The sequence below is a fragment of the Nothobranchius furzeri genome, chromosome 2 (assembly GCF_043380555.1).
Source record: "Nothobranchius furzeri strain GRZ-AD chromosome 2, NfurGRZ-RIMD1, whole genome shotgun sequence".
NCBI classification, from domain to species: Eukaryota; Metazoa; Chordata; class Actinopteri; order Cyprinodontiformes; family Nothobranchiidae; genus Nothobranchius; species Nothobranchius furzeri.
Window position 1 is genome coordinate 76063322 of NC_091742.1, and position 15796 is coordinate 76079117.

The following is a 15796-nucleotide window of genomic DNA, read 5'->3' on the forward strand; positions in this document are numbered from 1 at the left end:
CCAGTCTAGACCTATGTCAACTGTGGAAAATGACATGTCCCAGAAGCGGCCCATGTCAAAAATATGACCCGACTCTATCTTTAGTGTGTGCCGCTTCAGGGATGCGCCTGGAAATTGCTGCGTTGCTGCTGGTTTGATACGGTCCATAGACTATAATGGATTCTATTTGAAGCACCAGTGACGTTCCACTGCCGCTCTGTGCTGCTGATGCTTTCCGTGTGAAACCGGAGTTATTTTATTAGATTTGGATATCTCATCTCAGATTTGATAACAGCAGCACAATATCACCACTGACTTCTTGACTCCCTGTGTGTGTGTGTGTGTGTATGTGTGTGGCTGAGTCAAGACTCCTTTTACTTTTTTTTCTTGCTGGTGAGAAAGTAACAGCAGAGGATGTGACAAACACCATCACGTCATGTATAAATAGAACTGTGAGGGGATAGCACATAATGATTTGAGCAATTTTCTGTATTAATTTAGCGAGGCCTGATGCATATCTCACACAAGACTGTTGTCTGTTCTCAATCGGTTCCAAGATAATGCTGGAATATGTCAGGACTACTCTGTTTCTGAAATAAGAATGCATGCATAGAGTACAGTCTTTCAGAAACATCAAGTAAAAACAGTAGCGCGTTGTCAGGGGCAGTGTTGTGAACCAGGCCACCGGGCTAACTCTAGGTGATAAATCTCAAGGCACTGACTCACGGTGCTAGATGGTGGGCGTGACCTCTGCCCCCTCCTGCAGACACCCTTACTTTGTAGAAAGAAAAACTGTTACTTATATGCAAGGCCTTTAAGTCAGGTAAAATCACCTTTATTTAGCTGTAGGAAGACTGCTGATAAGAACACACACACACTGCAAGAGCTTATGACGCTCATCACATCCCCGTCAGCTTCCCCTCTGATCAGGCAACAGCTGATGTAAACAACCTGGGATGGAAGGAAGCAACCAGCAAACTCACCTTACCAATCCAGAGAAATAAAGGAGGCCCCCACAAATTGCCTTTTCATTTCCTCCCGAAGGAAGGAAAAGTTTATTCCACACACAAAAAGGAAAAAAGGTACTCCAAACAAGGAACAATAGCGTAGGCGGAATAGGAAAAGCTCTTATCAAAAACCTGAGTCTAGCAGATCCGCGGGAAAACAAGCTCTCTCTGTGTAACACACACTTCAACTGTCAATCACCAACTCTCTCCCTGACCAGAACCCCACACACTTTTATTCCCCCCTCCCACATTATGCATTACAATATTTTTTTCATTCTTCCTGATCTTTGTTTTACTGTCTCGTCAACGTTTTTTAAAACCCGTTGAGAGGAAAATTCACATCTTTATGTTTGGAGCACAAAAACTGCCTCTCTCCGTCATGTTTGGAGGAAGGTACTTAACCCAAGACATGCAGAATACAACACTGACCAAAAACGGATGGAAAAATGATTTATATATAAGGAGGAACTTAAGGTGCACAGATAAGTCTGTGGTTGGAACCGCAACAACAGCTCAGTGTCTGGAGGAGGGAGAACACAGGTGAGCATAGGTTCTGGTTTCAAAATTCATTGTAGGCAGGCAGAGGTGTTCAGCAGACTTACTGTGGGGGGTGTATGTGTTGGCTGGAGGAGGGAGAGGTAGAGAGCCAGGGGAAGCGCAGGAGAGGGAGCAGAGGTGGAGAGAAGCGGGGCGTCCTGGTGGATGGGGCACTGGGTGAGATGAGAGGTGGGTTATGGAGGGTGGTGATATGGTCCGTGTGCTGAATATCCAAATCCTGGTCCGTGTGCTGAATATCCGAATCCTGGAGTAGAGGTCAGTATCCAATGAGGTCGACAGGAATCCTGAGGAAGGGTAAATCCAATATAAGAGCAAAAACACTACGAATAACATTTATCCTAAGAAAACTAGAGGTAATACGAGTGGCTGGTTACTACCAAAACTGAGGCAATCTTCCGGCGTCGAAGTGTGTCCACCATCCACCTTAAATAGGAAAGCACCCCGCTGATTGCTGATCAGGAACAGCTGGGCCACTCCCTCTCCTGGCAAGAGACTCACAGATGGTTATGAGAACAGGAGTACTCACCCCGGCTCATGACACTCGCCTCTCTTGCAGGCCCATTCTTCTGGTGTGACTTTCTGTGGTTTCCTGTCCCCATCTTCTTTTCCTGTTCTTCTTTACACATGCAGCGTTCACACCTTTTACCTCTTGGTTCTGTTGGACCCAGTCAGCTTGTTCCACAGAACTGAGTGCAGAGCGGGTGCAGGGCAGAGGCCCACGCACACACTTCAGAGTCAGGAGCGGAAGTGCAGAGTTCACACACATTTCAGGAGCTGGGGCCTGTGTGCAGGAGCGGAATGGCAGGAGGTCAGAGGTTTTCACAGAGATGAGCTTGGCCCAGACTCGAAAATGTGACCACCGAGTCTGCCCCAAGTCTCCTCTCAACAGGTAGCAAGAGCCTGAGAGCAATGAGCGATTGTTCAGAGTCAAAAGTCCAGGATAAAGGTACAGACAGATTTCTCATTCCCTGTTGGTTCACTAACGCAAGCAAAAGGGGGTCATATCTGCATAATCAGGAACGAACTGACGGTTATAGCCAGTGAGGTCCAAAAAACACAGCATGTCTTTCACCGTGACAGGCAGGGGATGGTGTAAAATGGAGGAGCGGTGGGAGGGAGACATTTCATGACCGGTCCGTGACACGAGGTGGCCCAAAAATGACACCACAGACCTACAACACTAGTTTGTTTTTGGAAACTTTGAACTCCGCTGAAGCGAGCATGGACAGAATGGAGTGAGTGTCTGACAGACAAGTCTGAGCAGGTGTGGAGGCTATTGAAATGTCATCAACATACTGAATCTTGACTGTGTCTATAGAAAGTGTGATGTCAGAGAGCATGTGGAAGAGCGAGAAGTGAGCGTTCCCTCATTTGGCTCGCGGTTTGGGCGGCCAAGGTTTCAAGTTCCTTTTTTGTTTGGGTCAGTTTAAGTCAACTAGCACTTTTTCCTGCACGAGTGTGGGCGAAACAACCTCTTGATCCTCAATTAGGCCTCCAGTTACCTTAAAGACAGGAGCTTGGGAGTCCGTGCTCACACACAGCAGAGCTGTCATACCTGTAAAGCCTGGTTTATGCTTCTCCGTCAGCTCCGCAAGGGACAGACACGCACGGATTGACGGAAGCGTTTTGCTCTTTTACTTCTCAGTCTCCTGGAGAGTGTTGCAAAGCAATTGCCCGGCAGGACCACAGAGGGCGTAGCGCTGCTCTGTGGTATCCTGTCATGTATCCATTCCTAGATCGTTTGTTTACTGTAGGTTAAATCTTTTCTCACGGGCCAACAACAAAATAAAATATCATTTTATCTTAAATGAAAATGCAACATCTCACCTGTTAACGTTCATGTTTTGGAGCAGAAAAAAAGAGCATAAAACCTAAATATTTAAAGCTCTGTTTGTTCCACTGGTTTACTGTGATGCTCACCTGTTCCAGCCAGATACCTGCATCATGGGGTTGATCTGAGCTGAGGAGGAGACTCCTGTTGTTTTGTTCATCTTCATCATAATAATGACAACATTAGATGACAACAGGTGCTCACATAGGTTTGTGCTGCTGAACATGTCTGAGCAGCTTGACCAGGTTGTTGTGTGTCGGGGAGGAAACACAACCACAGAGTCGTGCTGGTTTGAGCGTGTCGCTGCTCGCTGGAGTTACATCAGCTCTGTCTGGAAGTTAGTTTGAAAACTTTCTCTTTAAGTCGTGAACACATTACTAAGCAGCTAGAATACATGTTTCTGGGCTTCAACGTCAGAAAACAGCTGAGTGAACTCGGCGCTGAGAGGAGTGTAGTTTGTCCGAGACAGCGGAGCTGCACAGACCCAACTACCTCTGACTGCCTCGTCGCTGAAAAAACACAAAGGAGGGGGCGCGTCTGCTCCGCGCTGGCGCCGCAAAGCATCATGGGAGTTGTAGTCTTTGCGGTAAAATCGGCCAGCGGGCCAGTTTTAATATATTTTTGATATTTATCTTGCGGGCCACATAAAAATGCTCCGCGGGCCGCATCTGGCCCGCGGGCTTTGACTCTGACATATGTGCTATATATGATCCCTCCACTAATGTTAACGCTGTTACAGTTGTTTACATACGATTCTTTTTACATCTGGCACAGTTACTACAACAAGTAACTGATGTGCCAACTCCCCTAACCAATTCTGCTAAACTACCAGCACAATCTCTGCTTCACACTTACATTACAGTTTAAAAACATGTTTGTCAAGGACATCATGAAGGAAATCTCTTGTATTAACAACAAACACGCTACAATAAAAAACTGTAGTCAGCTGCCATACTTTTCATACCAACTTGTTAAACTGGAAAACACTTTTCACATAATTACAATTACAGTTCTTCACAGTTGTTTACTCACGTTTTTTGAAAGCATGCAACATATTTTTAGAACTCTACATGCGAATCCAAAAACGCACGCACATTCTTCTCAAAATGGTCTTTGGTTTCCAAATGACACGCAAACCATTACATGAGCAAACATTTATAAGAACCAGATTAACCCTGATGTGTAAAACATTATGACCACTTCTTCTCAAGTCATCATAATGACTTACTGTGTTCAGTGTTACACCTACTGTACTACGACAGTGCATTGTACATAAAATATTTCAGAATGTTTGTGTACAAAACTCACAAACACGTTACAAAATATACTTTAGAGTGTTTTAACACAAAAACAGCAGTGTTCATCCAAACCAACACAGAGTTGCCTATGCAGTGATCTACATATACAAACAGAAGACTATAATTAATAGTTAAGCTAAAACGAATAAAGAAAAAAATAAACAACTGTGCTGCATCCGCTCTTCTGTTTTTATCTGGCCACAGCGCCTCATCCACATCACAAGCAATGTGCTCCCTGGCCAAGCAGAGTAGAAATGAAAACTTGGACGTTCTCAGGCCAGGTCTGGACCGCCTATTGAGGGACACTGGTATAAAGCAAGAACATTTTTAAGGCAGATGTGACCACAAGTTAAAGATCTGAGTAAAATAATGGCATGGGTTAAGAGTTTTCTCACTCCAGATGTCTTTTCAGCCCTCTTCCCAAGGAGGTCCACCTGGAGCCGAACAGGGAAGACACGCCCACTGCTGACTGACTGGCTAACTCAAAAGCATGCCTACCATTCCCAACTCTGATTGGCAGCAAGAATCAGCCTGCGGGAGGCTTCCCACAAGCGCAATTCATTATCGTTGATGCTGTGGAGTTGCCAAGCCTCTCACAAAAGCTGTTTTTTTTTTCTGTCCCTCACTGCTGTGACACACACACACACTCTGCCAGACCCAGCAAAGCAGGATGCAATATGAAAGTCAGTCTCCATAAGCAAGACTACTTAGGCTGCTTTTGTTTAATAATGGACACTGCGGACTTCTCTGCACTTTTGCCCCGCCCATGTATGCTTGTGACATCACAGACCACCCGTGTCCTAAATCACGTGCGCATGAGCTCAATCCCATTCGCATTCCTAAGGCAAGCTACAAATGGCTAAGCTACAAAATGTGATGTTGTCAGCTAATTACTTTTCAGAAGCATTTTTCTAACAGGAAGTGTGGATGAAATAAGTCTCCACCCATGCCTTGAGCACTTTAAGGCATCTATGATATGTTGCCAAACATATTTTAATGAATACAATCTCAAGTGTGAATTTTCAAATCAGAAGGTACATAAAATGCCTTAATGAATCTCATAGAAGATTAAATCACGTCTCACATGTGTGAATTCTCATGTGTCTAGTCAAGTTACCACTTTCAGTAAAACATTTACCACAAGTTTTACATGAATATGGCTTGTCACCTGTGTGAGTTCTCATGTGTGTAGTTAATTCACTACTGGTTGTAAAACATTTACCACAAGTTTTACATGGATATGGCTTCTCACCTGTGTGAGCTCTCATGTGTCTAGTTAATTCACCACTGGTTCTAAAACATTTACCACAAGTTTTACATGGATATGGCTTCTCACCTGTGTGAGTTCTCATGTGTGTAGTTAATTCACCACTGGTTCTAAAACATTTACCACAAGTTTTACATGGATATGGCTTCTCACCTGTGTGAGCTCTCATGTGTGTAGTTAATTCACCACTGGTTCTAAAACATTTACCACAAGTTTTACATAAATATGGCTTCTCACCTGTGTGAGCTCTCATGTGTGTAGTCAAGTGACCACTTCTAGTAAAACATTTACCACAAGTTTTACATGGATATGGCTTCTCACCTGTGTGAGCTCTCATGTGTCTAGTTAATTCACTACTGGTTGTAAAACATTTACCACAAGTTTTACATGGATATGGCTTCTCACCTGTGTGAGCTCTCATGTGTCTAGTTAATTCACTACTGGTTGTAAAACATTTACCACAAGTTTTACATGGATATGGCTTCTCACCTGTGTGAGCTCTCATGTGTGTAGTTAATTCACCACTGGTTCTAAAACATTTACCACAAGTTTTACATGAATATGGCTTCTCACCTGTGTGAGTTCTCATGTGTGTAGTCAAGTGACCACTGATAGTAAAACATTTACCACAAGTTTTACATGAATATGGCTTGTCACCTGTGTGAGTTCTCATGTGTGTAGTTAATTCACTACTGGTTCTAAAACATTTACCACAAGTTTTACAAGAATATGGCTTCTGACCTGTGTGAGTTCTCATGTGTGTAGTTAATTCACCACTGGTTCTAAAACATTTACCACAAGTTTTACATGAATATGGCTTCTCACCTGTGTGAGCTCTCATGTGTCTAGTTAATTCACTACTGGTTGTAAAACATTTACCACAAGTTTTACATGGATATGGCTTCTCACCTGTGTGAGCTCTCATGTGTGTAGTTAATTCACCACTGGTTGTAAAACATTTACCACAAGTTTTACATGGATATGGCTTCTCACCTGTGTGAGCTCTCATGTGTCTAGTTAATTCACTACTGGTTGTAAAACATTTACCACAAGTTTTACATGGATATGGCTTCTCACCTGTGTGAGCTCTCATGTGTGTAGTTAATTCACCACTGGTTCTAAAACATTTACCACAAGTTTTACATGAATATGGCTTCTCACCTGTGTGAGTTCTCATGTGTGTAGTCAAGTTACCACTTTCAGTAAAACATTTACCACAAGTTTTACATGAATATGGCTTGTCACCTGTGTGAGTTCTCATGTGTGTAGTTAATTCACTACTGGTTCTAAAACATTTACCACAAGTTTTACATGAATATGGCTTCTCACCTGTGTGAGCTCTCATGTGTCTAGTTAATTCACTACTGGTTGTAAAACATTTACCACAAGTTTTACATGAATATGGCTTCTCACCTGTGTGAGCTCTCATGTGTCTAGTTAATTCACCACTGGTTCTAAAACATTTACCACAAGTTTTACATGAATATGGCTTCTCACCTGTGTGAGTTCTCATGTGTGTAGTCAAGTTACCACTTTCAGTAAAACATTTACCACAAGTTTTACATGAATATGGCTTGTCACCTGTGTGAGTTCTCATGTGTGTAGTTAATTCACTACTGGTTCTAAAACATTTACCACAAGTTTTACATGGATATGGCTTCTCACCTGTGTGAGCTCTCATGTGTGTAGTTAATTCACTACTGGTTGTAAAACATTTACCACAAGTTTTACATGGATAAGGCTTCTGACCTGTGTGAGTTCTCATGTGAATATTTAAATGAGATTTGTGACTGAAAGATTTTCCACATAGCTTACAATAAAATGATCTCCCACCACTGTGAGCCCCTTTCTGCTTTTTTTGTCTTTCACCACCTACACTGTCTCTGTGATCTTTGCTTCGCTGACGCCTTTTATTCAGTTTCAGTTCTTCATTGCCATTTGATTCTGAGTTTTCTTTCCTGCATCCACCCTGATCTTGGTTCTCAGGTTCTGTAGAACTTTGACACAATGGCTGGTTCCTGTTTGGTTCTGGTTCATGACATTCTGTTTCTTCAGACAGAGGAGTATCCGTGAAGGTAAGATTTTCCTGGTTCAGGAAGAGCTGTCCTTCATGTTGGCAAAGTTTTAGCTGTTCTGGTTCTTTCTGGTCTGAACAGGAGATCGACTCCTGGTTAAAGAGCTGCTGGGCAGTCAAATCCTTCTCCTTTTCCCAGACATGATGCTGTGGAAGATCTAGACAGGATAAGAGAATAAAGAAAATGTTGATTAATTTGACAATTTAAAAAACTTTTTTTAATCATCTAATGCATCTAAATAATTTTGGGGAAATTAACGTGCTCTCAGATTAATTTTTATTTTGTGCAAGTAAAAACTAAACACTCAAAACATTTGTTTGTGGTGACAGACAACCTCGCTTCAAAGGAAAAACAAACAGCAGCTTAATAGTCGTCTTAGTTCTTTACTGAAGTTTACAATGAGCGGAGTGGGAGCTGGCCGTCTGTTTGGGGCCTGGGGAGATGAGTTGCTTTGTTCGGAGTTGGGTGGGGTGCCTGCTCATCATCACCTCAGCAGAACGGGGCTAATTCTGGCCATGGGATGGTTGTACCGTCTGTGCAGCAGTTCCAGGACCAGAGTGAATAGGGTGTGTATAGGGAGCGTGAATGGGTGTCTAGCGTTCATTTTTGTAAGTCTCCGGTTGTATGTGTATGTGTGAGCATGAGGGACGGAGTGTGTGACTGTGTTTGTGTATAACTGTTAGAGAAAAAGAGAGGTTAAGTTGTCTGGTTGCCATGGGTGAGTAGATGGTATGTTTTTCTTATTTCTGTAAACAGCACTCTAAATGCTTCTTTGTTATCTCAGAATTTGGTATCTCAGAAAAGGATGCTCCAAAAATTCTCAACTCTTAAGGTGCTCGCTCGGGCCATGAGTCGGGGGTGATACAAATGTTTGTGCAACTTTGTAACTATGCCTATGTGTGAATAAAAATATGCTCCGAAGCTGAAAGATTTGGAGTCAGCTTGGAAACTCACACATGCAACTGCGTGTTCCGTCTGGCTCCTCTTTCTGCAGAAAGTGTAATCTGAAATACTCAACCGAATTTCCAGTCTGAGTTCTTTGGTCGATGTTAGTAAGCAAATTTACCTAAACAATGACTATGTATGTAAGGTGGGGTTTTGGACTCCTCCCTTCTCCTGGGTATTCTTGTGCTGCTACACACCTTCGCCTGCCCTCCCCCTGCCACATTTGCTGCCAAGTGTGGAGCCTCGGTCTGCCTGCGTGTTCGCGGCTCCCAGTGTCGGGGGCCTTAAGATTTTTGGCATCTGTCTTTGCTCCCGGTGGCTGCCTGGGCTCAGATGGGTCACCGGCGGGGTTGGTCGCCCCTGGGTCCCGGGGCGCTGGGTCCCAGGCTCAGTCGACTTAAGAGGTGGGGGGATCTGGGCGGGCCTGGGGGCTTGCCGTTGTTATCTCCTGGGACTCTGTCGGCTGTTGGTTGTGACCCCCCGGGGCAGTCCTCTGCATCCCTTGAGCGGGGTTGGGGTTCTCTGGTGACAGTCTCCCTGGGGTCCCAGCACTCTGGGGCAGCTCCTGGATCTCTGGGGCTTGGAGCTCCCTCCATCTTCCGCACATCTTTGGGGGCAGATCTGTGGCCCCTCACACTCACTATTGGACACTCTTAAACAGAAATCTTACGCATACAAGTGCGTGTGAGCAAACAGGTGCTCACATGTTCCAAGCCATCTTCCAAGATGGCGGCGCACGCGGCTGCAGCGGCTTATGGCTCTCCGGCTCAGTACTCCCTTTTTTTGTTTAGTTTGCATGTCTTTCTTATTTTTTTCTGCACCATCGGCTCTACTTTCTAAGTTTTCTACACCCGCCAGAGCTTCATAGACATTGGTGATCAGCATCAAACATCTGTTTCACTGGACTTCCTTCGCACGCACAACAACCCAGATCATGTGGCGAGACCACCGGGCTCCCCGTGGATTGTTATCGGGACTAAGCGGAGGCGCAGACGGAGGGAAAGGAAGCAAAAGCGGGGCCGCAGATCCGGCATCATGCTGAGGCTAAAAAACAAACCACACAAGCCACCTCTGCCGAGCCTCTATCTCTCCAACGCTAGATCCCTCGTGCAAAAACCGGACGACCTGGAATTACAACTAGTGGGAAATCGCTATGTTCGTGACTGCTGTGCCTTGATTATTACGGAAACCTGGCTTCACCTGGGAATACCCCATGCTAGCGTTCAGCTAGCAGGCCGCACTCTGCTTCGCTGGGACAGGAAAAAGGACTCCGGTAAGAGCAGAGGGGGAGGGCTCTGTATTTACGTGCATGAAAGCTGGTGAAACAATGGGACAATTATAAACAGTCACTGCTCCCCGAACCTCGAGTACATGTCGGTAAGATGCCTGCCTTTTTTTCTACAGAGAGAGCGAACAGTAGTGTTCATCACGGCTGTGTACATCCCACCCGATGCCAACGTAACCACGGCGCTCTCTATCCTGCTGAACACCATTAACGAACAGCAGCGGGCCCACCCAGATAGGGTTCACATTATTGCAGGTGATTTTAACAAGGCCAACATAAAGACTGTTCTCCCAAAGTTCTATCAGCATGTCAAATGTCCCACCAGAGGAGAAAACACTCTAGATCATGTTTACTCCAACATCAAGCATGCATATAGAGCCATACCCCTCCCCCACCTCGGTCAGTCAGACCATCTCTCTCTCCTGCTCTCCCCAGCCTACACCCCCCTCAGGCGCAGTGCCAGGCCCACCACAAGGACTGTTACAACCTGGCCAGAAAATGCTCTCAACAAATTACAAGACTGCTTCACAGAGACAGACTGGGACATATTTGAACACCAGGACCTAGAAACTTTCACAGGATCAGTACTGGACTACATCAAGTTCTGTACTGCAAATGTGACAGTGGACAAAAGCATTTGGGTTTTTCCAAATCAAAAACCCTGGATGACCAGCGAGGTCCGCTCACTCCTCAAAGCCCGTGATGCCGCCTTCAGGTCAGGTGACAGAGCTCTGTACAGGGCTGCTCGAGCTAACCTGAAAAGGGGGATTAAAAAAGCCAAGTCAGACCACAAAAGGAATATCGAGTCCCACCTGTCCAGCAACAAAACACGAGAGGTATGGCAGGGAATGCGAGACATCACCAACCACAGAAGCAGCACTGCAAAAACTGAAAACCTGAGTATGCAGCTGGAAGAGGAAATAAACAGCTTCTTTGCCTGCTTTGAAACACCACAGCAGCAACACTCATCTGCTTCAGCCCTGCTACCATCCTCATCCTCACATGGTTCTTACACCGCTCCACTCACTGTAACGGAGCACGATGTCAGACGTGTGCTCCTAGCAGTGAACCCCAGGAAGGCGGCCGGTCCAGACGGAGTACCTGGCAAAGTACTAAGAGCATGCGCACACCAGCTCAGCCTCATCTTCACCAGACTCTTCAACCTCTCACTGGATCAGGCAGCCATCCCGTCCTGTCTAAAATCAGCCACAATCATCCCAGTACCGAAGAAGTCTCCCATCTCCAGCTTAAATGATAACCGCCCTGTGGCCCTCACACCGGTAATCATGAAATGCTTTGAGAGACTTCTCCTTCAGCACATAAAGGATCACCTCCCCCAGAATTCTACCCCCACCAGTTTGCATAGCGTGCACACAGATCAACAGAAGACGCCATTGCCACAGTCCTCCACGCTGTGCTGAGTCACCTAGAGCAGCGGCAGAGCTACGTCCGAATGCTCTTTGTGGACTACAGCTCAGCCTTTAATACAATCATCCCGGACATCCTCATCAACAAACTGGTCACTCTTGGCCTCCCTCCTCTTACATGTGCCAGGATAAAGGATTTCCTCACAAAACAGCTCCAGACTGTGAGACTCGGCCCTCATTTCTCCTCCACTCGCACACTGAGCACCGGCTCCCCACAGGGCTGTGTGCTGAGCCCCCTCCTGTATTCTCTGTACACCCACGACTGCAGTCCGACCCACAATAACACTCTCATCATCAAGTTTGCTGACGACACCACGGTAGTCGGACTCATTTCCAAGGGAGACGAGGCAGAGTACAGAGAGGAAGTCCTGAAGTTGGCAGCATGGTGTTCAGAAAACAACCTGTCCTTGAACACCAAGAAAACAAAAGAGCTTATTGTCGACTTCAGGAGACACAGCACCGACTTGGCCCCCCTCTACATCAACGGGGAGTGTGTGGAGAGAGTCCACACCTTCCGGTTCCTTGGTGTCCTCATCTCTGCTGACATCTCCTGGGTGGAAAACATCTCAGCGGTCATCAAGAAGACCCAACAGCGGCTGCACTTCCTGAGAGTCCTCAGGAAGTACAAACTGAACTCTGACCTGCTGCTGACCTTCTACCACTTGTCCATTGAGAGCCTGCTAACCTACTGCATCGCGGTATGGTACGGCAGCTGCACCAAGGCGGATAGAGTGAGGCATCAGAGTGTGGTAAAGACAGCACAGAAGACCATCGACTGTCCTCTCCCCTCCACGATGGACATTTATTCCTCCCGCTGTCTCAGTAGGGCAGCAAACATCATCAAGGACAGCTCCCACCCTGGCTTCAACATGTTCAGACTGCTTTCCTCAGGGAAGCGCTACAGGTGCATTAATACAAAAACCCAGAGACTCAAAAACTGTTTCTTCCTCAAAGCAATAACCACCCTGAACTCACACATGCACTGATAACACAGCCCCCCCCCCCCCCCCCCCACACACACACACACACGTCCCACTTCCTCCATTGACCACCACTATCTATTTATACCAAATTCTATGTGCAATAATTGTATATACATTACTGTCCATATGTACATAGCGCTGCAGAACTGTACCCCACCCCCCCAAGTATGTTTTTTTTACACCGAGTAGGAGATGCTCTGTATCTCACTTTACACCTGTATAGTGACAATAAAGGGATTCTATTATATTTGTAATGAAATAGAGTGATGAAACGATCTAGAGTTGTATTTTAATATACTGTAAGTAGATCACTTGTTATAATCAGAAGAATATGTTGTTTTTATCATCAGGGAGTTCATTTAACACTCTGTATTGACCTTGAGACAAGAAAGAGAGAGTTGGGATTGTTTAAGAATTTTATTATAAATTCTACAATCTATCAGGACTAACTCTGTGTTGTTTGGAAATGAATGTGATGTTTGATGTGTGTGTGTGTGTGTGTGTGATTGGTTCAGACTCCTTAGGCTGACGTCATCAAATCTGGTGGTCTTTGATTGTTATGACTAGAGATCACGAGGCTTATAAAGTGATGACATGAGCTGCTATTTTGCCGTGTACGTACCCAGTGGGGGGCCTCCCAGGTAGATCAGGAAATGCCAGGTCTGAAGACCTCGGATGTGCGCTGGAGCTGGTCGAAGCCGTGGTCACAGCGTTTCAAAGCCCGTCTGAAGGGTCGACCCAGGTAACAATCGGCAGCGTCAGCAGGTGCTCTTATTTTGAAAGGATGTCGTCTGGTTGTTAAACGACGAAAATCTCCAACTTCACAGTTCTTAGTTTAAAGAAGAAAACACATCTGGCCAGGCAGTGCTTCTCTTTGGGATGACGGTGAACAGAACTGAAGTCAAAATGGAACTGAGCTTAAAATGGCGTTGCCTTGTTTTATATCTCTGAATTGTTGATAAGTTTTAGTAAAGCGGATTGGACACTTTAAGTCAACAAGCCAGATTCTCTTGCGGCAGCCGAAAGCTCTGATTGGTTGGAACAATGTGTCATGCGTTTCTATGGAGATGAGAGTCAGTCTGTCTGTGCAGTAGTCCTGTTTTCATTAAACACATAAATCATGACATCTTTATTCCACAGATCATTCACTTGATTATTATTGATCAACATCTGTTTCGACTAGTTTTAATCACAAATTAAGTACTTTGATTATTGAAAAGCGTTCTTCTTCTCCTTCTGGCTCTTCTCCTGGAATGTAAACAGTCTGACGCCGGGGACACACCGGCCGCGGAAGCGCCGCGGAAGCGCCGCGAAGCGCCGAGAAGCGAATCGCTCACGAAATTCAGCCGCTGATCGCCGCTCCTCAGTTCAGATCAGACGCGCCCCAGTCGAGGCGCGCCTCGGCTCAGCTGTAGTTTTTCTTTTAAACACTTGGTGTCCTCCATTTCCTCTCTGCCTTTCCTCAGCTCTTTTCCTCTACGTTTGAGTGTTTGTGCGCGTGTGCGTGTGCGTGCGTGCGTGCGTGTGTGTGTGTGTGTGTGAACCTATGGTATGAGTTGTTTCTGCCAGTTGAATCTCTTGGAACCCGCTCCAATTCTGCAGCTGTATCCTAGCAGTTTATTCCGAAATGGGTACGTAAATAACCATGTTTTTCGGGGGTCGTACAGCTCCTTGTGTTACTCAACTTCCATAATTCATTTAAAGTCATCCATCTTAACTGCTTGCCTCAGACTTTCTGCCTCTCTGTCCTGTTTGCTCCGGTGAAAAGACACCCAAAACCACACCCCCCTTCACGTGGTCACACACGCACACAAGTTCGATGTGTGTGTATGTGTGTGCGTGTTCGTGTGGTTTTTCTGCAGTGTCTGTTTACGAACACGTTTGACTATTGCGGAATTTTATTTTGAAATGCTTTATTTTGTTAACTTTACCGGCCTGCCTCTTATGTCTAGGTTTGACTTCCTGCCAGAATTGACGCGATTCACCCGCGGCTCGCGAAAAAAATAGAGCCAACGCCGAAATGATCGCTGCACGGCGCGGGCTGGAGCGCCGGCGCGGGCTGGAGCGCCGGCGCGAGGCGATTCGCGGCGCTTCGGCGGCCCATGTGGTCTATAGAATAGCTTAACAAGGGCGCCGAATGAAGGCGGTCCCATTTTCGCGGCGCTTCCGCGGACAGTGTGTCCCCGGCCTGAGGAACACCCGACCTAGGCGTTTTCTACACGGGTGTTACTGTGTACAGGGGCAGCTATGTGGAGCTGAAAATAATGAACTTCATAACGTTACATATTCTATTCTATGTTGCTCTCATTAAGAATGGACTCGGGCATTCTCAACACGCGTCTTTACATTTAAATTTTAAATGTAAATTCACTGAGATTTATTATTGTGCGACTGTTCAGCAAAACAATGGACTTTATATTTCCTCATGATATTTTACTCTTGTTGTATGTTGTGTGTCCCTTTTTTTGTCTTCCTCTTTCTGCAGGTCTAGAAGCAGATTTTTGTCCATCATAGACTGTTTTTGTTAACCCATCCCTCTCCCTTTTCTCTCTTCCTTTCTTTTGCACCTCTGTCTCCATGTCCTGTCGGAATTAAAAAGCATCTAAAAACACTGACAATAAAGTTTTTGTATCAGGCGTGACATTACAGCAGAATCTTTAACGCTCCACCTGACAGTAAATGTGTAAGGCTTGTCTCCAGCATTCACACATCAATTCTGTTTCCTTCACAGCCAGACAGGACAAGAGGGGGTAAAAAAAGAACTTAATTATGAGCCCAAGAAGGGACTTCACAGTTCACATGAACAACAATGGAGTTCAATAGCACTTCCACTTATGCATAAAGTTGTCTCCCACCAAAAAATTGAGGATATAAACGTATTTACCAGTGATAAAGTAATGTCTAATGAAAGCAGAGCATAAGTGATAAAAATTAAAACGGCAAAATAACGTCTTTTTAATCATTCAAAGAGAATGACCCCTCCATTATTCCTCAAATTGGTACGGTCCACAAGCTGCTCCAGCTGTCGCTGCTCTGAGGCTCTGGAGCTGGGAGCAAGCAGGAGGAGAGGAACAGCCAGTAAGTTAATCACCACCAAGCCCCCACAATGCGAGTCAAAAATCGAGGCGAACACGTTCCACC

At 45.5% G+C, this 15796-nt stretch overlaps 1 protein-coding gene across 4 annotated transcripts in view; it reads right to left on the minus strand.

Moving 5' to 3' along the window:
* Positions 1-999: 999 nt before the first annotated feature.
* Positions 1000-15796, minus strand: part of LOC129156055 (zinc finger protein 420-like) — a 39224-nt gene continuing 24427 nt past the window's right edge. Inside the window, exons 2-4 of one of the 4 annotated variants that reach the window (XR_011519055.1) lie at positions 1922-8172; positions 1589-1828; positions 1000-1506 (exon numbers count right to left, since the gene is read on the minus strand). Coding sequence is in view for 1 of the 4 variants with exons in the window: in XM_054735671.2 (XP_054591646.2) it covers positions 5747-8172 (2426 nt within the window). In the remaining 3 variants the exon portion in view is untranslated. Of the gene's footprint in view, positions 8173-13277; positions 13353-15796 lie in introns of those variants that run through there. The other 3 variants (XR_011519056.1, XR_011519054.1, XM_054735671.2) reach the window with 3 other exon arrangements.